The 25,311-nt window shown below is 37.6% G+C and overlaps 1 protein-coding gene across 3 annotated transcripts in view; it reads left to right on the top strand.

Annotated features, from left to right (window-relative positions):
- The window catches only part of SCFD2 (sec1 family domain containing 2), a 414,644-nt gene that overhangs the window by 227,570 nt on the left and 161,763 nt on the right, over positions 1–25,311 (top strand). The window contains exon 6 of one of the 3 annotated variants that reach the window (XM_034671817.1): positions 23,536–24,883. The exons of the other annotated variants lie outside the window; for them this stretch is intronic. Coding sequence (XP_034527708.1) covers positions 23,536–23,810 — 275 coding nt within the window. The 3' untranslated portion in view covers positions 23,811–24,883. Of the gene's footprint in view, positions 1–23,535; positions 24,884–25,311 lie in introns of those variants that run through there. 3 annotated transcript variants of the gene reach the window in all.

Raw genomic sequence — 25,311 nt, forward strand, 5'->3', positions numbered from 1 at the left:
TTAAAAATATGACTTATAACATAATAAATTATCTCTTTTTAAAAATGGGACTTTTAAAATCAGGCCTTGCCAAAAAATGTTTGTTAATTAACAAATTATGACTGCTCACTTTCCATTTCTAGAACTAAAATAGATTTCTGACCATGAATGCTTTGATAATTTGAATTATTTGCTATTAAATAAAAGATAAATAAGACTAAAGGTAATTTAGTTCAGAAGGAAGCATATGAGCTTGGGAGATATAAAGACCTGGTTGTAAAATTTAACTTTACCACGTATTGCTTTGTCATCCCAAACAAGCACTTAACTTCTCTGAGCCTCAGTTCCCAGATTGTAAAATAACACTAATAAGGCATTTGGTCTATCATAGTTCAAGGCAAAAGGTGGTGCTCAGAAAAAGGCTCCTATAATTTAGGAAATAGGAACCAATAACTAGTTCCTATTAACCATGCAAAAGATTTTGAAAAATCAACAAAGTCTTATGATAGTTCCAGTGGTGACAATCCTTTTTTTATTATTGAAGGAGAGTTCATATACAATATTATATTAACTTCAGGTGTACAATATAGTCATTTGACAATTATGTATGTTATGAAATGCTCATCATGATAAGTGTAGTTACCTCTGTCACCATACAAAGTTAGTACAGTATTATTGACGATATTCCCTATACTGTACTTATTCTTAGACTTGCTTATTTTATAGTTGGAAGTTTGTACTTCTTTTTTTTTAGTGTTTTTTTATTATATTTTGTTAGTCACCATACAGTACATCCCTGGTTTTTTGATGTAAAGTTCGATGATTCATTAGTTGCGTGTAACACCCAGTGCACCATGCAATACATGCCCTCCTTACCACCCATCACCAGTCTATCCCATTCCCCCACCCCCCTCCCCTCTGAGGCCCTCAGTTTGTTTCTCATAGTCCATAGTCTCTCATGTTTCATTCCCCCTTCTGATTACCCCCCCTTTCTTTATCCCTTTCTTCCCCTACCGATCTTCCTAGTTCTTATGTTCCATAGATGAGAGAAATCATATGATAATTGTCTTTCTCTGCTTGACTTATTTCACTTAGCATTATCTCCTCCAGTGCTGTCCATGTTGCAGCAAATGTTGAGAACTCATTCTTTCCGATAGCTGAGTAATACTCCATTGTATATATGGACCGCAACTTCTTAATCCAGTCATCTGTTGAAGGGCATCGTGGCTCCTTCCATGATTTAGCTATTGTGGACAATGCTGCTATCAACATTGGGGTGCATATGGCCCTTCTCTTCACTACATCTGTATCTTTGGGGTAAATACCCAATAGTGCAATGGCTGGGTCATAGGGTAGCTGTACTTCTTAATTCTCTTCACCTATTTCACCCACATCCCCACTCCTTCCTCTCTGACAACCACCAGTTTGTTCTCTGTATTTATGACTGTATTCCTGTTGTTACTTGTTTTTTAGATTCCACATATAAGTGAAAGCATCTGGTACTTGGCTTTTCCTGTCTGACTTATTTCACTTAGCATAATATTCTATAGGTCCATTCATGGTGTTACGAATGGTAAGATTCCTTTCTTTTTTATGGCTGAATAATATTCCGTGTGTGTGTATGTGTGTGTGTGTGTGTACACTGCATCTTTTTTATCCATTCATTTATTGATGGACACTTGAGTTACTTCCATATCTTGGCTATTGTAAATAATACTGAAATAAGCATAAGGGTGCATGTATTTTTTTTGAATTTTTGGTTTTGTTTTCTTCAGGTAAATACCCCTCAGTGGATACTTACCCAGTAATTCCAGTGGTAGTGATCTTGATTTTACAATGCTCCTAGACATGCTGGTGTTTAACAATGATCATGGTACATCTGGCTAAACCGGATGTACACAAGCTCCCATGTAGAATATTGGCCTGAAAAGAGAGACAAAGTATATCGCAAAGAAAATGGTATATATTTTAGATGTAAACTAATAATGACCACTAATTATACGAACTTGTGTAAGTTATTTAATTATTCTATACTTCATTCTTGGTATGAAATGATTGGCCTAGATGACTTTTGAGAAATAAATGTCCACAAATTCAGGAAAGATAGAATAAGCTTTAATACCTTAGAGATGGTTGAACATTTATCAAATGAGAATATAAATATTACTGGAGTTTGCCATGATTTTTTTCAGAAAACTTGTGGGTATGGGGAAGGGAGGAGTGAAAATTAGATCTTAAAACTGAATCTAAACTGTGAAATAGTCAAACACTTAAAGGAATCATATGAATAAAGTTTTAAAAGTACTGATCTAACATTGAAATAACTACATGTGGAAAAACTTCTATTTTTATGTTATTTTTACTGTCATATTGCATTATCTTAAAATTAAATGTGATCACACTTAGGGTGATTACCTATATGCATACCCATCCAATGCTAGATTTCCTCAGGAGAAAAAAGGAAGGTTCTTTCTTACAGGAAGAAAATCTGGCATAAGTTCATGATGATTCCATTGGATGCTAGAACAATATCCATGTTATAGCTAAGTTATAGTCTTAGACCTTGTCTTGGCAAAGTTTGAGCAATATATGAAATGTCTTCTGGTGCATTTAAATTAGGGTAATTACCAAGCCTGTGTGTCCAGGTTCTACTGTGATGCTGAAAGAAGAATCAATTTGTTCTCCAAAAAAAAAAAAAAAAAAAAGGCAAATAGGGAAAATAAGCCCCACTGGATAACCCCAGGCGTTCCAGCAGTCTGCTCTGGGTCTGCATAGAGAAGCGCTGCTGAAGAGGCCGTGTTTGTCACCATTAAAAGGTTCATCAAATTTGATGGAGAATTATATTTAAATGCTTCAAGTTGGCAGGTCCTTTTTCCTCACAGCTTTTAAAGTTACTTCTTTTGCCACTGATTGGTCCATCCACCTCATTTTCCTCCTAATATTTCACTAGCACCTCTGCCCCTGACAGTTATGAGGACCCAACGCCAGCCAGATATCAGCAGGCTTGCTTAGCCGACAGCAGCTCTGGAAGGAGTCTGACCAGAGCAGGGTGCAGAGGCTTTGCGTGAATAATGCTGTATTCTTGTCAGTGTTTTGGGCCCCGGGAGGAATCTAACATGTTTCCATAGCAGATGGGTCAGCTCTTGCCTGCCATTCTGTCTTTCGAACTTCCTGTTCAAGGGTATGGTTTTCATCAACCTTGATGCTGTAGAGAACACCTTCTTTATAAGATTGGATATTTTTTTTTTTAGCTAAAAGAAAATAACTGAATGTTTTTGGATATAAAAGTTTCTTTAGAAAAGATTAAAAGGGGGTGGAGTAAGCAGCCCAGATGTCCAAGTGAAAAGTTGTAACTGTGATAGAAGGTTTTTGGTGTTTTGTTTTCTTTTGTTTTTTTGTAATGCCTGAAGATTAAGACTGAGGAAAACAACCTTTTCCAGGATCAGATTTCATTAAATGCCATTAAGAAATTAAACCTTTTGCTATAAAATTGCTTTGCCTTATTTTTTTTGGTAAACAATCCCTGCACATACATGTCATTTTGCCCTGCTCATGTCTACAAATCTTTTGGCAGGAAAAATAATGTCTTCACCTTTTCTTTTAAGCATCTTGATCTCATTTTCAGAGGGATGATCCAAGTGTGGTGTTCATAGGGTGAGCAGAATTGGGAATGCTTGGTATGCTAGCCTCATTCCTATGGTATTTACTGCTAGGGGCAAAACATGGCTCAGGTAAATTATAGGGACCGATCAACCTTACTAAACCCATAAAGTGAGCTTTAGCCAAGCAACGGAAAGTGAAGACATTTCAAAACTTTGTACATCTCCAGAGAGACAAATAACATATTTCTGGGATGTCCATGTAGTAGAAACACGAGTGTGTCCTCCTTTAAGGAACTCTAATCTGTAAACACAGACACAGTAAAAGCATACAAAGTAGATAGTGATCATATATCCTTCTACATTTACATTCAGATTATTATTACTTGCCAAAGAGAATACGTGGCAAACTGTTAAAGAGTCCCTAGAGACAGTTCCATGTATAAGTGTTCAAGGAATGGCTGTATGATACAGTAAGAATGTGTAACACAAGCAGGAAGAAATGTCTGATGTTATTGTGGTTTTCGACAGCAGAAGTCTCTCTGAAATTTTAAGGCCAAATAAATCTGAGGGAAAATATAACCCCATTAATTAAAATATGATTCACGTGTAATTTTTGAAGCAAAGACAGACATCTCTCTCTCTACAGTGGTGTTCTGATGACCACCAGAAAACCCATCCCGATGCTGTGCCTGTCTGACTGGCCTGAAAGGGACCCATTGTGTATCTCTGACATGAAACCATTAAGGAAGGCAATGGTAGTCACCTCAGGGGTGGATTTTTGTTGCTCTTGTGTTTGAATATTCAGCAGAAGGGATAAGAAGCCTAAGTCCTGAATAGGCACTCATCGAGCCTGTCCCATGCCACAGTTACTACACTAGGTGTACTCAGGTGCGAACCAGTGACGGAGAGTAGTTGCAGTGGAGTTACTGCCAATCAGAGGAGAAGGAAGAGTTGGTAGCAAGAAGCAAAACCCACCCAAACTAGATCACAGGAAAAGGGAATTGATTATAAGGAAAGATGGGAAAGATGGAATCCAATTGCGGGAAGTACAGCCAAGTTAAGATGAGCTAAAGCATCTTTGAGTGTGCAGTCTTATCCAGACAGCCTTGCTCTGGCAGTCTCTTGTCTTGCTTCTCTGCACACCATCTTCCTGACAAATCATTATCTTTCGCTCCGCTCTTGGTTTCTGCTTCTCTATAAGCTTAGTCAATGCAGAGCCTTGATTTGCCGTGTAGAACTCTCTGGCTGTGGTCTACACAGTCTTACAGTTCACTTCTCCATAGCTAACTAACTCAATTTTTGCATTCCAATATCAAATTCCCAAGAAAGAGAAACTTACTAGCATGGCCTGTCAATTTGTTGGCCTTGGATCCACCTTATACCAAAAAATCACTGTGTATTGAGTAGTTTTCCTGAGCTGGGTTCTGGGCTAAACACTCTATAGGTCCGTCGTATCTCGTGTAATTCTCAACCATTCCATCTGCAGCTTCTCATTTAGTCCTGCATAAATATGTACCTCATGTGGTTCTTGGGGAAGCAAAATGAGATGGTGTATGACTACACAGTACATTTCACAGAATGTGGTCTTCATTAATAAGGGCTTCATTAACATTATCTAACAATCACAGTGGTATGAATGAATGAAGTCTTGCTGAATTAAAGCTCTGAGGACCTGGGTTCTTATTGTGATTTTTGCCAGCAACTAAGTCTCTAAACTCATCGGTTTCTACTTCATCAGAATATAAGAAATGATTAATTTTTTTAAGTATCATAGTGGTATTATGACTGTGTTTTTGAAAGTCCTTTTAAGGAAATGTATTGAAATATTTGTGGATAACATCATGATACCTCGAATTTACTTCAAAATAATTTGAGGGGGATTGGTTTGAGATGGAAAAGATTGGCCATGAGTTATAATTTTTGAAACCTTGTCAGAGATTTTATTATACTATTCTTTCTACTTTTATATAGGCTTGAGACTTTTTTAAAAAAGATTTTATTTATTTATTTGACAGAGAGGCAGCAAGAGAGGGAACACCAGCAGGGGGAGTGGGAGAGGGAGAAGCAGGCTTCCCCCTGAGCAGGGCGCCCTGAGGCAGGGCTCATCCCAGAACGCTGGGATCATGACCTGAGCTGAAGGCAGACGCATAACGACTGAGCCACCCAGGCACCCCAAGACTTTTTTTTTTTTTACTTTTTTTAAGGTTTTTTACTTAAATACCAGTTAGTTAACATACAGTGTAATATTAGTTTCAGGTGTAAAATTTAGTGACTCAACACTTCCATATACCATCCCAGTGCTCATCACAATAAGTACCGTCCTTGTCCTTAATCCCCATCACCTATTCACCCATCCCCCCACCACCTCCCCTCTGGTAACCATCAGTCTGTTCTCTATAGTTAAGAGTCTTGGTTAAGTGTTTCTTGGCTTGCCTCTCTCTCTCTTTTCCCTGTGATCGTTTTTTGTTTCTTAAATTCCACATATGAGTGAAATCATATGGTATTTGTCTTTCTCTGACATATTTTGCTTAGCGTTATACTCTCTAATTCTATCCACGTCATTGCAAATCCCAAGATTTCATTCTTTTTTACGGCTGCATTATGTCCTATTGTATATATATACCACATCTTCTTTACCCATTCATCAGTCAGTGGATACTTGGGCTGTTTCCATAATTTGCCCATTGTAGGTAATGCTGCTATACATCAGGGTCCATGTCCCTTTGAATTTGCATTTTTGTATTCTTTGGGTAAATACCTAGTAGTGCAATTGCTGCGTCATAGGGTAGTTCTATTTTTAACTTTTTGAGGAGTCTCCATACTGTTTTTCAGAGTGGCTCCACCAGTCTGCATTCCCACCAAGAGTGTAAGAGTGTTCCCCTTTCTCCACATCCTCTCACCAACACCTGTTGTTGTTTGTGTTGTTGATTTTAGCCATTCTAACAGAAGTTTTCCATAATAAAGAAACAAATAGATTGGAATAAGATCACAGAAGACTTCCCAACTCTGATTTTTTTTATTCTGCCAATTTGAATAACATAACTCTTAGCCAGTGTTTACTCTGAAATATTTAGCTCATATAACTTGTCTTTGAGTTTTATGCAACTGATATTTTAATTGTACATGTAATGTGAGATAATTAGAAATAATATTGACCTCCACCATCCCCTTCCCCAAATTCTCACTGTTCCTACACTAATCAGGTTATCTTTCCACACCTTTTTTCCTGTGGTCATATGAACATTTATGTACAACATAGGCTTTGATTTGTTTTTGTTTGTTTTGTTTTACAAAATTTGGGCTACTTATTTATCACTTAATTACCATAACATATCAAGGACATCTCCCAATAAATAGGCATGGATCTAACTTGTTCTTAAAAATAGCTGCAAAATATTCCATTGTCTATGTATGAATGGGGATATAAGTTTGATTTCTTTTATAGTGGCTTTCACTATCATAGAAACTTCTCTTTCAGTGAACAGTTCAGAAGAGCAGTCAGGGTTGGACACCAGGCCCAGCATGTTCGGGACCCAGGCTTCTTCTGATTCATTGTTCTGCCATTCCTGGGGTGTTATCTTCATCCTTCTGCTTCAGGATGGCCCATGAGCACATCACATTCTAACCAATTAGAAGGGGGACTAGGGCAGGGGAAGGTATGACCCTTCCCTTTAATGGCCACAGCCAGAAATTACAATGATTGCCTTTATTCTCCTATGTCACAGAATTCAGTCACGTGGCCACAGCCATCTCTTATTGACAGATACTCAAGTTATTTTCATCTGTTTTCTTGCCATTACAGACAATGCTATAGTAACATGCTTGTACTTAGAGGCTGTGTACTTGCACTGTTATTTCAATAGGATAGGTCCCCAAAATTGAAATTGCTATAAATCTGCGTTTTTATACATTATGAAATAAAATCCTTAAAGAAAATTTATAGTTCGATTCATATTTTAGTTGATAAAGATCTCTAATTCTTGATGGCATTGCCTCATACTGAGTAATCCTATTTTGACAATGTCACCAGATTTGTTCAGCCATGTTTTGACAATTATTTGAATATTTTATTGTTTCTTTATTTATAAATATTAATGAGCAATGAAAAAAATGAAAGTTTTGCCGTTAGTGAGATTGCTGCTACAATTTAATAGAATATGAAATCCTTGAGAACTGGGGATTTTGTCTTTTTTATTCTCTGCTTTATTCCTGACATCTAAAAGAGTATGTGACATATAATAGGCTCTCAGTACATATTTGTTGGATGAATGAAAACAGTCAATGAATGAATTTTCATTGAGGCAAATTGGAAATGATTAGAAGCACTAAGAATAGTAAATTTTAGGCTCAATTAGATACTATCCTTAATTGATTAACCATGTGTTCATTTGTTAAAGAAAAGGAAAGGAAAACAGATACAGAAAGTGCTAGAAAGATGATATTGAAGAAATGGTGGTTGAGAGAGCTCTAAGTTGTGGATTCACAGTGTCACTATAGTGTTTCAAGGCTGAAAGAAATTCGTGGTATGTTGATAGTGATGCGGTCCACTATAAAATCTTCTGAAAAGAAAGGAAGGTCATTTAACTCTTTCATGACAAAATTTTAGAGAAGGTGAAGATTATTAGAGCTAGCGTCACAAAATTCCCATCAGCAAGTCCTAAGTCTCAATATTAAAATTGTTCTTTTCTTAGTTATTTTGTTACTGTTTTGTCCTTGAAATTGTTTATCTTCACAAGGTCAGGCATCATGTCTGTTTGGATTACTATGGTATCTTCATCTCCTAGCCCAGTGCCTGGCATATAGTTGGTGCCTAATAAATGTCAAATGAGTGTAAGAATGAACACTTAGGAATTTAACTTACAATATTATGTTTAATGTTTTTATGGTATCCTTTTGGTAGCAAGTGACAGCAACCCGACACAGACCACCTACACAAAGAAACCCAACTCAGACCAGCTACATGAAGAAGATGGTCTTATTAGGAAGAGACTCAGTTCAATCAAAGACTACAGAAGCCAGGGCAGGCTGAACACCTCAGTGACTAAAACTGTGGTCTGATTGCTGGCAGGAAATTCTCTTTCTCTCTCCCTCTCCATCTCTCTCTCATGCTTTGCTCTTTGTCTCTCCTTACATGAGGTTTTCTTTAAATATCTGAGTCCCTGGACTTACATCCTAGCAACTCACCCACCGGAGAAGAAATTTTGTCCCACGAGCTCCACTTTTAAAGTTGTTATGGGAGGGACACCTGGGTGGCTCAGTCAGATAAGTGTCTGACTCTTGATTTTGGCTCAGGTCATGATCGCAGGGTGGTGAGATCGAGCCCCACGTTGGGCTCTGAACTCAGTGGGGAGTCTGCTGGAGATTCTCTCTCTATTCCTCTCCCTCTGTCCTTCTCCCATCCCTCCTCCCCCCCACTGCTTGCACACACATGCTCTTTTTCTCCCTAAAATAAATAAATAAATCTGTAAAAAAAATAAATAAATAAAGTTGTTATGGGAGCACTTGGATTGGTCTGCCTTAGGTTTCATACCATTGAGGAAAACATTTATCACCAGAAGAAAGGGAGGCAGTGATGTTAGGGAAGCACTGCACATTAAACAAAGATTTTTTTGTTGTTTTTTGTATTTTAAATAATCATATGCAAATTGTATTACTGTCTGGTGCTAAAAAATGTAGAAACAATTTTAACAGAATTAAGAACCTTATAATGTCTAAAATTTTGTTTGGTTTTATGAGAAGAGAATCAGCCTTTCAGAACATAAATCTTACTCTTGAGTTATATATACATATATATATTTAATTTCCTTCTATATTTTTAAGAATAATTTTTTTACAAAAGTAGGAGATGCCTGTACATGTAATATAGTCATTGGAACAGTGATAAGGGCGTGGGCTTTGGAAATATTCTCCTTGGTTATATTTTTCACTCTATTATTAACTTGGAGCTAGAGATACACATTGAGCCTCAGTTTTTTTTTTTTTGTTTATTCTTCCTTTTAAATCAATTCTGTGGGTTTTTGTTGTTTGTTTTAAAATCTATACACCGATGGGATTCAAAACAATATTTACTTCACAGGATGATTGTGAAAATCAAGAAAGATAATGGATGTGAAAAAAAATGTTAATTACAGGGTACAAACATGATTCCCCTTGTGTCATATATGCTTTTCACTATTTATTGGCAAAAATCTTTTATGTAGGGGCGCCTGGGTGGCACAGCGGTTAAGCGTCTGCCTTCAGCTCAGGGCGTGATCCCAGCGTTCTGGGATCGAGCCCCAAGTCAGGCTTCTCTGCTATGAGCCTGCTTCTTCCTCTCCCACTCCCCTGCTTGTGTCCCCCCTCTCGCTGGCTGTCTCTATCTCTGTCAAATAAATAAATAAAATCTTAAAAAAAAAATCTTTTATGTGAGTATTTTACTGGGATTCTTACAATGAATTTAATCTTCACCAGTCAAATAGATTTGCATATACAACTAGGAATTATCAATAGTTGTAGCTCCTTTTTAAGATAATCTGAATCATGGTCACTAATATGTCAGTGACTTCTTTTTCATAAATTCTGCTATATTACTTAAAGATTTTTAAACAATATAAAATTTTATCTGTACTCTTCTTCTTTCATCATTTCAGATACTAATCAGGATTCTTTTTGAGAATTAATTGACTTTTGTTTTTCATAATTAATTTAATTTCAAATTAGTAAAGCCTTTCTTAGTTTAATTGAATTTTTGCTTTTAATGCCTTTGCTTTGTACAAATCATTCCATCTTTTTATTTTTACCTCATTTTAAGTAGCACATATTGAACAACACATAAAATGTCAAAAATTCTGATTTAATTCATTTCAAAAGTAAACAACTGATAAGATCAACTCTAAGGAAATAAACAGTTTTTAGACATTTTAATAGTTTTATTTTTGTTTTTATTGTGCATAGTCTTTGCTTATGCAGTCATCTGTAGCTATAAATGATTGGGTTATTTATTTTAATTAATGTCTACTAAGAAGTTTCTCTCCTTAGAAACAAGTCAGATGTCAACGTTAAACACATGACTAAAAACAGTCTTATTAGCTTAATCGTTAAAGTAAAAATACGACAGGATTTTTAAAAGGATTAAAAATAGTTAATTATACAGCTATAAAAACATCAATCTTGACTGACACAGAAAGATGTACATTTATATCGCTAAAGTGGAATGGAAAGTTACAAAGCAAGTATGTCTAGTATATTTTTTAAAATATTTAAGTGTCAGGGAGAAAACTACCTCTAACAGTATATACCAGCTATCCAACCATTTCATGGCATCTACCTTTGGATGATGGGATTAAAGGTGATTTTTACTTTCTAGAGTATTCCTTTCTGTATTGTATGGATTTTTATAATATCATTTGCAATGTTTTTATTTCCAGGGGTGGGGGAACTAACAAGCAAGCTTTTCCAATTTTGGAGAAAAGTTAGTTATAATAAAATGAATAAGCTAGTTAGCATTTTTTTCACCACAGAGCTTTATCTTTAAAAGTAAAATAGTCACTTAGAAGGTGAAATTATATACCCATGACTTACTACTGCAATTTTGAAGCATAGCATTTGGAAAATTTCCCAGGAAATTTCATATATTGCTACTTCTGTTGAAGAAGCTTCTTTGCATTGTCTGTGGTGGGCTGATAGCTGCACTGAATTGCAATGAGCTATGAAAATATAGTAACTCCGTGTGAATTAGAAATTCAGTCTCCTCAATATCCTTCCCTTCAGAGTCACTGACTCAGTGTTAATGAGGATGCATACGTATTACTTATCTCAAGGTGTGAGATTAGCAGATGACTGCTGGGCAAATGAGTAAAGCTTTTGTGCACTGTGAAAGCAAGAATAAGCCAGCTATTTTAACCCAAGCCCAGGCATTCCCTTCGCTGGATTCCCTAGCGGATCCTTCAGCTGAATCTGAGCCTTAAAAATAAAGCCACTTTCTGTGCTTCTCTGTGCATACTGAGAATCTTGCCAAAGCCTTCTATGAGGTATCTGTGAATTTACCCTGGGAGAACACCACACAGTGTCCTTGGCTTCCTGTTCTAAATGATCCACTCCAATGACACACTGTAATACTACTCAAGGTAGGGAGAATGAGCTGCCAAAACCTATTTATCACTTTGCTGGCCTTGAACCGTGCACATCCGTCCAAAGTTAAACAAGGGTCATAGGAAGAGCTTTTCTTCTCTCCTGCCTTGCCAACACTAGTATCTTGTATAAAGATTAAAATAAATTGTCTAGTGTTTCACTGCATTGGTTTTCCCACCCTACAAAGTGCCATTCTTTAAAGATGTATAAGAGAGTGAATGTGGGGAAATAGATGCTAGCAGTTTCACAAACAAATATTGAACGTCCAAAACTAGGAGGCTTTGGTTAAAGAGATGATGGTTATTCATAAAACGGAATATTATGCTACCACTAAAAATAATGTTGAAGAATATATCTTATTTTTTTAAAGATTTTATTTATTTATTTGAGAGAGAGAAAGGGAGCATGAGTTGTGGGGAAGGATAGAGAGAGGGAGAAGCAGACTCCCTGCTGAGCAGGGAGCCTGATGTGGGGCTCAATCCCAGGACCCTGAGATCATGACCTGAGCTGAAGGCAGACACTTAACCGACTGAGTCACACAGGCACTGCAGTGTTGAAGAACATTTAATAAAAATGCCAATATGTCCGCGATATTACATTGTATGGATGTGTTTGACTAAATAACTAAAATAATATGTAGAATATTATTCCAGTTTTTTAAATTAAAAATATATACACAGGAAAAAATATAGAAAGATATACACCAATATACTTTTTGTAGTTACCGTTGAGTGAAAGGATTATGTTTGAATTTTCCTTTCCTTTCCTTTCCTTTCCTTTCCTTTCCTTTCCTTTCCTTTCCTTTCCTTTCCTTTCCTTTTTCCTTTCCTTTTCCTTTTCTTTCCTTCGTTCCTTCCCTCCTTCTTTCTGTCTTACGTCAGTATTTAAATTTTCTACTGTTGAAGTAAACTGTTTAAAATAAGTTAATTAGTGTTGATCCTTATCTAAAATAGAAAGTTTGCCAATTAACATGAAACAATGGGGACAGATTTTAGAGTGTTTTATTTCTGGCATTTAACTTTATATTTTAAAAAAGATAACTTTAGAAACTATGGAGGGGAAATAGGGGTGATACAGGAACTCCATACTTTGTCTTTGATTTGCCTCTAACCCTAAAACTTCTCTGAAAATAAAATGTATTCATTAAAATTTAAAAATCCCCTTTATACTTGCACTACTTGGCCATATTTTATTTTCTCACCTTTATAGGTTATGTCAGTTAGCACATGTTACATTAATACTTGAGTTTTAACAAGCCATAGGGCAGTGTTTATGAGCAAGATTGTCCTGGCTGGAGTCTGAAAAGCAATGAGAGCTCACTGAGCCCTCTGAAGACTGGTAGACCTGGTACTGTGGATTTCTCCCTATGACTGATTCCTCCTGGCCTCTTGAACCTCACACTCTGTCAACCTCCTCTCCATCCTTGTCATAAACCAAAGCAGACTCTTTACCCCCTGGATTAGCACATGAGGTGGTGATGACTCCTGTCCTTGGCCCCATCACTGTGGCTTTACTGAGAAATCAGTTTGGTGCACACGTGGGTTCCAAAAGGTTGCCTCAGTGCCATTACAACTCCCTTTTTTGGTTATGATCCAGCCTCCAGAAAACCTTTATTGAAATGTAAGTATGGGGGTACCTGGGTGGCGCAGTCATTAAGCATCTGCCTTCGGCTCAGGGCGTGATCCCAGCATTCTGGGATTGAGCCCCACATCAAGCTCCTCCGCTAGGAGCCTGCTTCTTCCTCTCCCACTCCCCCTGCTTGTGTTCCCTCCCTCGCTGGCTGTCTCTGTCAAATAAATAAATAAAATCTTTAAGAAAAAAAAAAAGAAATGTAAGTATGAATAGTGACTGTATTTGACCAAAAGCAACGTGTGAGCTCAAGGATGAGTAAAGTGTGTTTGAGATGAGTATAGGAGCAAGAAAGCCAAGATACATAGGACTGAGATCTCCATCCCAATCCTGTATATCTTGCTCCATGTTCCTTGTAGCCTCATGCTACAGGGAGAAGGAAGAAAGAAACCAAGTGACATTGGTGTGGGGGATACCACTATCCTGTCCTTGGCTTGGAGTAGAATCCTGGTCATGGTTTTTACCTAAACAACCAGTAGTGATGACCTTACCAACTAACTGTAATTACTTCATCCCTTTCCTTTTCATCATTTCATAAACATACATTAGCTATCTACTCTGTGCCCAGCTCTGTACTAGGTTCTGGGGCTAACATAGTGAGAACAAACATTAATGACCCTTTCCCTTATGAGGCTTACAGTCTAAGGGGGGAGAACTGGTCAAATAACCACACATGAAAATGCAAAGCTGCAGCTATGACAAGTGATATGGAGGAGAGGTACATTTATTGGGGTCGGGGGGAAGGAGGGAGGTGAATCTAGGAAGTCAGGCAAGATAGCCACAAGGAAGTGACACTTCAGCTGAGATCTGAAGGATGAGTTGAGTGGGTGTGAGGCAGGGAGAGTGAAGGGTTTTCCAGCCAGAATGAACTGCATGTGCTAAAGCTCTCCCTAATGTTGCTGTTTGGTAGGCGCTGCTAGAGCCCTGAGAAAGGCCTTCAATTTTTCATATTCTGACTCCTGAACACCCCAAGGGACTCATTCAGGTGCGAGTGAATGTTCTTCTAAACCTGATATTCATTGTTTTGTGTTTTGCTTCAGCTATAAAATTTGTTTTTATAGCTGCACTTTCTGGTACAGAATTTGAACACATGTCATAAAACGGCCGCAAGGAAAGAGCACACATACTGATTGTTTGGATTCTGATTGCTAAATGGCCGCTGTCACCCAGCAGTTATTTCATCACCTTGATAGCTATAAAATAAGCACCAAAGGTCAGGCCCTCAAATTTAGTCTGTCTTAGTAACGTGATTCTCATACACTTCTTAATTTTGCTTAACGTCGTAGCTTTAATTTTAGGTCCAAGCTAAATTAGATTGAGCTTTGCCTGCAAGTTGTTTTCTTTATAATTTTTGGATAAGGTAAAGAGTTTTGTCAAGCACTGTTTTTAATGCTCAAATTTAGAGAACTTCAAAGACAATTAGTCCTGGTCAGAACATTCATCTGTGATTATTTTCATGGTGAAATGGTAGTATTAAATCTCCTGATGTTAAGGGAATGATTTTACTTCAAAGCACAGTTCCAGAATATTCTGTCTGGTCTTGCCACAAGTTCATGTTCCTTAAGGTTTTATTCTTCTAAGAGCTGTTCAATGAATACAGTAGCAAGAAAATGAATGAAAAACATATGGCGTTCTTGTTCAAGGGCTTGGTTGGTCATTTTCTTTCTTTAAACCTTCAGTCAGTAACCTTATTCATTTCTCCAGTGTGTAGGATGGTACTGTGCCTGTGTTAAAACTTTTGAAAAATGACAAAACATACAGTATGGTAATGGAATGGCAACAAGAAGCATTATGTGTATTTAATTTTTTGAGTTAGAAAGACACCAAACTCTGTCTTGATAAGATATGGTAACAGAAACCAAATGGAGAGGGAGGAAATTATTATAAAATAATTTTTTAAGACAAAAAGAATTTGGAATAGAATGGTAATGTTTTTGAATAATGTTGGCCTAAAAGACAGTGTGACATAGTTTGAAGTATGCTATTATTAATATAAATGCAGAATAACAGTTAGTGTCTTTAAATGTGACCAAGTGTAGTTGAAGAAAAATAATAAACTCTGTTAGATGACCCACAGTATTATTGATGGTTTGCTAGGACAGTTTCTCAGCAGGATTGCAAAGATTTTCCGTGCTTTCTCCACATATGACATCTGACTTATTCGTACTGTAAGTGTTCTTACAGTAGGAGTATTCATTTTCTTTCCAGACTTCCCTTTTGTAGTTAGACCCAAGTTTGTCTCTGTTATCCTTTTCCCCAGGTCACTTCCCTGATCTATGTCCTTGAATTAATTTATATACAGTATAAATAATCCCAGCTCATTAGAGCCATATTGAATTTATTGTGCCAACTGGTATAAGCAACCTATGACCACCTCTGGTTATGTGCCTGTCATTTGTTTTCTTTTTGTTTATTTGTTTTAAAGATTTTATTTATTTATTCGAGAGAGAGTGTGTGCATGAGCTGGTGGAGGGGCAGAAGCAGATTCCTTGCTGAGCAGGGAGCCTGATGTGGGACTCGATCCCAGGATCCTGGAATCATGACCTGAGCAGAAGGCAGATGATTAACTGACTGAGCCACCCAGGTGCCCCTGTCTTTTGTGTAATAATTATTTTACTGAGATGAGTGGCTGCTAGGAGTTTCTTGGCACTCTCAAGGTATCTGCTGCCATAACTAGAGTTCTCTTCTCTCCCATTCTCTGTGTTTTTCTTTTTGCTCTTCCCCCCCTTCTTTTTTTGCCTTTTGTATCTATTGGGAAAACTAATTGGTTATTTTCTAAAAAAGAAACATGCTTACGTAAGTAAGCCTCTAGAAACACTCATCCTAGTGGAAAATTGTAGATGATGCCCAAGAATATATTAATAATATTCTAAATTATAATTTATTGAGCACTTTCTATGTGCCTGGCAATAAGTTAACTACTTTACATGATTATCTAGTTAAACCTATGAAATCAGTGCCTTTTTTGTGCCTACTTTTCAAATGAGGAAATTGAAGCTCAAGTAACTTAAGAAACTTGCCCAAAAGTTTGAAAGACACCAGGTTTGAAAAGAATTCAAACCTCATAGGGGCATATTTTAACCCTGTGGTTGTTTCTTTTCCACATGAATAATGTCACACTTCATTGCATTAAGATGTCTTCTGAAAGTGAGCTTATTCAATAACGGAGTCCTCACTCCCAACCATTACACCCACTGTCTCATGACTGCTTTCAAAGACTTTAGTGATCTAGGACTTTCTTTTTTTCTTTTTTTAATTATTTTAAGTTAGCCATCATACAGTACATCATTAGTTTTTGATGAAGTGTTCAATGATTCATTACTTACGACTTTATCCTGAATTATCCTCAGAATTTTCTGAGATTGGGATAGGAAGTAAACAATGTTGCTTGTAGTTTTGAAGATGAGGCATAAATGGGCTCAATTATGTCTTTAGGACATCCGTCCAAGTAATAAATCTCTCCCTCCATTTATAATTTCTAAGAGTTCATTTGTATTACCAAGATATTGTTAGAAGTTTCTTTAATAACAGCTTTCCCATTGCATTCAAATCTTTGATCAAAAAGGGATGTGTTGGGAGCTATTGCTGAAAGAAGGTAAACTTGAGCTAACACTGATGTTTTATCTAAAGAACTTCTTAAGGAAGGAGGGAAAAGGGATGATGCTATTGCAATTTGCCTCAAAATTAGCCACAAATGGTAGAAGATCCAGGATAGACTTTGCTGATGCCTTGAGCTTAGCTAAAATAAAATTTTGATAAGCGGAGAATTTGCCACAGGCGCCCTTGTCCAAGAACAACTTCTATTCATCTGGGGGTGGTCATAGAGGTTAATTTAATCAAGTAAATCTAATTTTAGTGATTAAGGAAGTCGTTTGGGATGAAGAGACCTTGAATAAATTCTGAGCACCTTCATCAAATAACAGCGAATCTTATTTAAGTTATGTAGTGGTCTTCCCCTTGAGAGATAAGCAGTAATGTCCTAGAATCAGACAGACTTGAATTTGGATCCTAACTTCCCTGTTGATCAGGTTTGAGACTTTGGGCAAATAATTTCACCTCTCTGAACTTTACTTTTTTTTTTAATCTGTTAAAGGATAAGGATCATGAAGTGGATTTTTGAACATGAGATCAGACCCCTCTGCTTTGTTTTGTTTGTTTCTTTATAAAATGGGAATTATTTTAAATGTATTGTACAGTACCTTTTCTCTAAGAAACTATGCCTCTCTTTCTAGCTCTGAAGAATCGTTAAACTGGGGGAGAAACTGTATACAGAATAATTGCTCTGAGTTTTTGTTAAATTAGGGCTTCTAATATAAAGATTGATTTTGCAGTTTTATACTTTGAAAGTTGAAAGTCATAAAATCAATATTTATAAATGAGTTGAGTAAAGTCTAACAAAAACATTATTCCAAATACTATTTCCAGTTGTCTAGAAATTGAAATTTCTGAATTCTCACTGTCTTATTAAGAAGTATGTGTTAAGGGGCGCCTGGGTGGCACAGCGGTTAAGCATCTGCCTTCGGCTCAGGGCGTGATCCCGGGNTTAAACTGGGGGAGAAACTGTATACAGAATAATTGCTCTGAGTTTTTGTTAAATTAGGGCTTCTAATATAAAGATTGATTTTGCAGTTTTATACTTTGAAAGTTGAAAGTCATAAAATCAATATTTATAAATGAGTTGAGTAAAGTCTAACAAAAACATTATTCCAAATACTATTTCCAGTTGTCTAGAAATTGAAATTTCTGAATTCTCACTGTCTTATTAAGAAGTATGTGTTAAGCTCCTATGATTATATGCAGGACTTTGTCTTACGTCTTTTAAGTGTGAACATGTATTTTTATAAACGAAGCTTCCATTTTGTCATCTCAATGTATAAAGCACTCAGAATACTACTAGATGAATGATTCTTTTTGGTAGGCCAAACTCATTGCACATTTGTAATGGTGTTTTCATATCACCACGCGTCTGTTATATGATGTGTGTTCCAGGTAATGATTAGCAGTCTTGTTTCTTAAGAGACTAAGTCCCCAGAGTGTACTCACAACCCAGGTTTCCTTGTGTCTAATCATACACCTCCTCTCGCTTGAAGCGACGGTACTTTCTTTCACTGTGCGTCACGGTTGGATCATCGTTTCTTTCCTGCTATTACATTTATATCGTGGTAGGAGAAAAGCTGATATATTTTAATAAGTTTTTTAAAACATAGGTAAAGGGGCACGTGGGTGGTTCACTCGGTTAAGCATCTGCCTTTGGCTCAGGTCATGATCTCAGGGTCCTGGGATCGAATCCCGTATCGGGCTCCCTGCTTAGCGGGGAGTCTGCTTTTCCCTCTCTCTCTATCTCTCCCCCCCACTCATGTGCTCTCTCTCTCTCTCCCCACCCCCATCTCTCAAATAAATAAATAAAATCTTAAAAAAATAGGTAGGAAGAGCTCTTGATTTTGGGTATCAATCAGAATACCATTCTTCCTGTTCCTCAGTTCCCCAACTGATTAGAAATTATATTTTTGCTACTATATGTACATGTTATAATACACAAAAAATACCTACCATTCCTTGTATGGTTCTCTGATAACTAGGATTTGAGTTTGAAGAGAAATGCAGAGGAACATTTCCTAATCAGCTACTGTGTACAATAGAACTAAGTGGGCTGATGGAAGCCAAGGGAATTCTTCCATGAGGGACAACTACTACTGCTGCTACTACTACTACCATCATTATTATGTCATGTGTCGTATTTTATAATTACAATAATAATATGTATTTTTTAAGTCTCCTAATAGCAAACGTCCCTGGACTAAAGGCTTAGGCCACATCTGGATGGAATAACATCAAGCCAGCTGGCTCTGTCACCCATCTGTCCCACTCTGGGTTTGGCAAAAGTGACTGATGGTTTCTCTTGTATCCTTGTCTACTAGTATCGCATTTCCTTTCTGAGTGTTGAGGAAGGACTGAGTAAAGCAATCAGATTTGCATAATGGAAATAGGAGGCCATATTGCCTTTATGAGAATTTTGTGTGACACACTTCCCCAGGGAAGAAGTCCTTAAAAACTACCATCTGATCTCCCAGCCCTGAAGCACTTCACACATAGAGGTTATTTTCCAAATGAATAAATAACACAACCCCAGTGAGCAGAAGCCTGCCCTAAAGGAGCCCACAATGTAAAGGCAACAGAAGGCAGAACCAAGGACTCTCATCCACATCCCATCATCCTCTTAACAGCCTCACTGATGTGTATTTCCCATTTCCTCATTTGTGCCTAAAATGCCTTCTATTCTATAAAGTAGAAGGTTCCTAAGACAGGAGTGGACTGGTATGTCCTAGTGGTTTAGAGCAGGGGCTCTGGAGACAGACAACCTGGGTCCAAATCCCAGCTCTCCCACGTACCAGAAGTCTAACCTTGGACAAGTCATTCCGTGTATCATCGTGAGAACTTGCTCAGAAAACAAGCGGAAAACACTAAGAAACGGGCAGAGAGTAGGAGCTCAATAAATATTAGCCATCAGTATTGGCAGTGCCAAAGTGTGGGAGTTAACCTTTGTGTTTTCCTCACTGGTGGATGTTTAGAAGTCAAGAAAGGCCAAATGTTTTATAAGCTTTTAGCACATTTAAAATAGAGAAGTGTCAAAACAGGCCTATAAAAATGATGGCATGTTTTAAATATTGATATTTCTATTATATTTTATTAGGAAACAGTTAATGTTTTTAACTCAAAATATAATGCAGTGTATTTTTGCTACTCCCAAAATAATTACAGGATAAATTCTGAATTCATAGTTTACTCTAGGTGTTATGACCCAATAAGGCAGCAGTTCTTGAACTTTATGAGTCTTTTGGGACCTTTTTACATTCTTATAAATAATTCAGAAACCCTAAAGAGCTTTGTTTATATAAGTTTTATCTGTTAGAAATTAAACTGGACAATAATAAACCCATTACCTGTTAACACATAACATATCTTTATAAAAAATAACTATTTTCAATAACAAATTGTATATATATAATGAGTGGCATTATTTTAAATTTTTACAGATTTATTTTGATGTCTTGCTCAATAAAAAGCAAGTGGGTTCTCCTATCTCCTTTCATGTTCATTCTGTTGCATTATCACATCAGGTAGCCACTGTGTACTCATAAGACAATGAAAATGAAAAAGATAAATTACGTATCATGCCATATATCCACATTTTGAGGCCCTTCATAGCTCAGAGGCTGCACCAAATGACCCTCCAAGTAGCCCTGCGACAGCTTTGGATAATACAGAGCACAGTAATTTCTTCACAAAGGAAGTGAAATTACCTAGGCTCCTATTTCCTTATACTCTGACCTAACTCTACAACATTTTTTATTAATTTAAAAAATTTGTTCTTCATTAATTCACTGAACAGGGCATATTGTCTTGGTCTAAGTATTATGGGAAAAAATGGGGCTCATTTTTTTAAAGATCTTATTTATTTGAGAGTGGGAGAGAGTGAGAATGGGAGGGGCAGAGGGAGAGGGAGAACACCCCACTGAACAGGGAGCCCTACATGGGGCTCGATCCCAGGACCCTGAGATCATGACCTGAGCCGAAGGCAGATGCCTAACCGACTGAGCCACCCAGGCGCCCCAGAAACTCATTTGAAATAATTATTTTTCTGGACCTCAGTGTCCCCATTTGTAAACAAATGAGAAAATTGGGCTAAGTGAGCCCAAGAATCCTTTTGGTGTGATGTTCTGTTTTTCTCATTTAAAGTAAAAAGATTTTCATTAAAGTGGAAGAAAGAGCTTGCTTTATGTGTCTCGTTACTATAGACCTAGGGATTTCTTACTGCATACAGTTTCAGCTTACCAAATTGCAAGGAGCAATAAGTTTGTTCTGAGAATTCCTACAGTGATCACACTCAGTCTTCTGCCATGTCAAGGAGTCTTGAACTGAGTTACATTGCACTGAATTAGTTTTAGAAATTCGCCTATATGGAAGAAGGGGCTTGCGGATTACACCCTCCTGGCCCATCAGGAAAAAGAAAGTGAGATTTTACCAAAAGGCATTTGCAAACTGGAGGTGAGCAAACGGGGCTCTGCTTGGTTTATAAGTTAGTGTATAAGTGATCAGGCAGGCTCTGAAGTCTGACACAACCAGGACCCACATGAACTCCCACTCAGCCACTTGGTACTCACAGGACCTCAGAGTTCCCATCTCTGAGCCTCCGTTTCCTCATCTCTAAAATGCCTACTTCATGTGATTGCCATGAAGATTGGACGAGAGAAGACACTGTTGTGCTAGGCCCATGGTTGTTTCAAATGGTGGCTCTGTTCTTTACTGGGTTTCTTCATCTGTAGAATGGAGCTGATGACACCTTCCTTTCACAGTTGTGGGAGGATTTAACCAGCACAAGGCCTAGCATATACGAAGAGTTCAATTGATAATAATAATACATAATTTATTATTATATAATAGTATATAAATTGTATAATAGATTTTATATTATATAATTAAAATTACATAAATTATATTAGAATTCCTATAATTTCTATAATACATAATTATATATTATTATTACTCTTATTTACACAAGTATTCTGAAACATCTGTTATACTATTGTGTACTGTACAAAAGACATTTTATTTACCAGTTTGTGTGTGTGTGTTCGGGCAGGTGAATCCCCAAACCGGTGGTAGATGAGATCCCAGACGTGGGCTAAGAGAAGGTGAAGCTGTAATATAGGTCCCAGGGTGGTCTAGTGGACTCTCAAGGCTGGACAGTCCCCTCCAAGTATCTGTTGCTGCTCAGCTGCATTTTCCTGCAGGGAGTTGAGGCTGGTCATGGATTGACTGTTTGGTTTCCTTGAGAAAAAGGAACATCTGTCTTCTCCCTTGTGTGCCCCGCCCCCACCCGCTGCCTTCCTGTCTGTGGCTATCTACTAGGCACTACTTCCCCCCACTCTTCCTCCACTCACCTCCCACTCACCTCCAGAAGTACCTCAAGTCTTCATTTTGCTCCATCTGCCTACCAGGTGAATGCTCAACAAGATTACCTAGAAATTCTTTATAGTGGCAAATATTTTGCAGTTGTTACCATGTGAATAATTTATTCAACAGTAGGTGAATGACATGTAGAGACATTGGGACGACATTTTGCCAAAAGAGTATATCCTTTCACTCTGTTCTGGAAATGTTAAAACAAATTAACAAAAAAAGACCCACCAATTCAATTGATTGAACAAAATCTTCCTCAGGATTGCTTAGGGAGTTCTGTTTTCATCCAATAAACTATGTGTTTCTGTGGTAACAATCTGGAAACTGGTGTCCTTCATTCTAGGAAATGTTCTTATATTATTTCTTTGATACTTGGCACATTTTTTTGAGGGGGACCTCTTACTGTTCACGTATTGAACCTGGAATGATTCTCTAAGGATTTTTTTCTTTGCTATTTTCCACTTCATTTCCCTTTTTTTCTAGGTGTAAGATTACTTCAACTTTATCTTTCAACACTTCTTTTTGGTTTTTCAAATTATTTCTGTTATCATTTTGAACTTACAAGAGCTCTTTCTTATTCTCTGAATGTTTTAAGGCATCTTGTTTTTATTACCTTGATTCAATTCTCTTCTCTCTGAAGGTAATTCTTACCATTTTGGTAATCCCCTGCACCATTTGTATATCCTCTGAATTTCTTGATTCTGTTTTTTTTTTTTTGATCTCTGTTTTTATGTTGGAGGCTTGTCTTAGGTGTCTGGTGACCTTATCCATCTTTAAGAGCGACGTACTAGATGGATCTGTGCATGGGTGGGACTGCTCGTCGTACCCGGTGGGCCTCACCACGTAGAACAAGCCCCCCCACAAATACCAGTATCTGTGGGCCTTTTCTCTCGGGTTGGTCCGTTTCTCCAGAGAGGACTCTGCCAGCCCAAGACTTCTTAGGTCTGTAGTCTAAGGCCTACTTTTTTGTATTTATAAATTTTTTTTTTTTTACCAAGAGCAATCCAGGTATGTTTAATCATGTTATTGCTGTTGCAGGTGTCTTGAGGGATTATTTATACTCACCACTAACTTGAAATACAGCACTTTGGGACCTAACACCAGATCTTACTATTTTATATGGCAATAAAAAAACACATCTATCACAATTTTTGTCCATTTGGGGAATTGTATTTCAATATAATTAGTTTTCTTAGCAATCTTATCTATTTTATTTTGTGCATTCAAAAACATCATTCTGCAAATGGTTCCATAGGCTTCCCCAGACTGCCGGAGGTGCCTGTGGCACACAGACACACCCAGAATGGTCGAGAATTCCCCCGTAGCCGAAAGAAAGAAAGAAAAAGAAAGAAAGAAAGAAAGAAAGAAAGAAAGAAAGAAAGAAAGAAAGAAAAGAAGGAAAGAAAGAAGGAAAGAAAGAAAGAAAGAAAGAAAGAAAGAAAGAAAGAAAGAAAGAAAGAAAGAAAGAAAGAAAAAGAAAACCGAATTTTCTTTCAGTTGCCTTTCCGAAGGTTTCAGCCTTACTGCTAGCATTCCCAGAGCTGCTCAGAGAAAGAGGGGTGAGCTGAGAATCACCTTTCAGTGAGAGCCTCACCCTTTGCTATTTTTGGTGTCCTGGGTTTTGGGGGTTCTCCATTTCATTTTATCCAAGATTAAGCTCCTTCTCCTTGGAGGCAAGGGAGAGATCCATCACCTAGCTGGGGTTGATCTGTGGAAGATAGCTGATAGTCTTAACTTTCAGACACTTAACATCCGCCACCACGTACCTCCACTCTACACTTGCAGCGGCTCCTGGTACCCCGAACTCCGGAGTGTTTCTGAGGTGTTGTGGCCGAATGGCACGTTACTCAAAGGTCTTCTCACCATGTGCTTTTTGATCTTGCATCAGGTTCATCTCCTGTCCTATTTTCTTGTCCTGGTGGGTTAGTACCTTCTTTAGTGGTTTCCTGTCAGCTTTGGAAGCTCGTGGCACAGGCCGATATAAACTTGTATATTCAATCTTCCACATTTAACTGAAAGTTCTCAACAGTTGGTTCTTAAGCAACTGATAGAGTGCAGACTCAGAGATCCGAGCCGAGGATTCGTGAAGGGCAGCGTGTGAGGGGCAATCTTGTGTTCCTTTTTGACAACAGTTTTGAGCTTGGACTGCAAATTGGAATCACCTGAGGAATTTTTAAACTCTTGGTGCCTGATCCCACCTTGAGAGATTCTGATGTAAGCCTAGGGCACAGCCTGGGAATAGCAATTTTTAAAACTCTCCAAGTGACGGTAATGTGCAGCCAGTCCACTGTTAATATAGGCTTTGGTCCTGAAATCCTGCATATATTTAAAAAAGTCATTTTCCCTGGGACATTATGTGTATTTGAACTGAAGACACAGCTCTCTATGTGGTTGTCTGACTGACTCGAATATTAAAAACATACATTATTTTTGTTTTACTAAATGTAGGGGCAATTCATATCTTTTCTTAAGATAAATGAATCTCCTCTACCCTCCAAAATTATGTGAAAACATAGTAATAAAGATTACTTATAAACGAAATAAGTCTCTATTATTTAAATAATCTATTTAATAGCATGGAACACTAAAACTACTCTGTCTTAGCATTATTTAAAGTAGACTTAAGATTAATCATATTTGTAACTAGATTTGTAGTTAACTAAGCTAGTGATAAATTCAACTGCCCGTTGAAGAGTCAGGTTACGTGTGATCGCATTAGTGACACTGGGCAGTTAGGTGCTGAGGGTGGGGAAGAGAAGCCCTTTGCTTGAATTCCAGAGATGGCTTGTAGGGAGTGCTGAGTGTATCTCAACCCACTAAGCTGCCTCCACTCTGCACGCTGGGCTCAAGTTCCTGCTAGTCTCTGCACTGCCACTCAGCTACTCTTTATTAGTGTTGATGACTTTCTGGCTGCAAACACAACGCAAAGTATATATGACGTCATTTTTATGCTCTACCACATTGGGAAACTAACGAGAGGCCTCAGGTACGTCCCTCTCAGCCTTGAATGGCCCATGCCTTGTTCCTGCTT

The sequence above is a fragment of the Ailuropoda melanoleuca genome, chromosome 11, assembly GCF_002007445.2.
Source record: "Ailuropoda melanoleuca isolate Jingjing chromosome 11, ASM200744v2, whole genome shotgun sequence".
Classification (NCBI taxonomy): domain Eukaryota; kingdom Metazoa; phylum Chordata; class Mammalia; order Carnivora; family Ursidae; genus Ailuropoda; species Ailuropoda melanoleuca.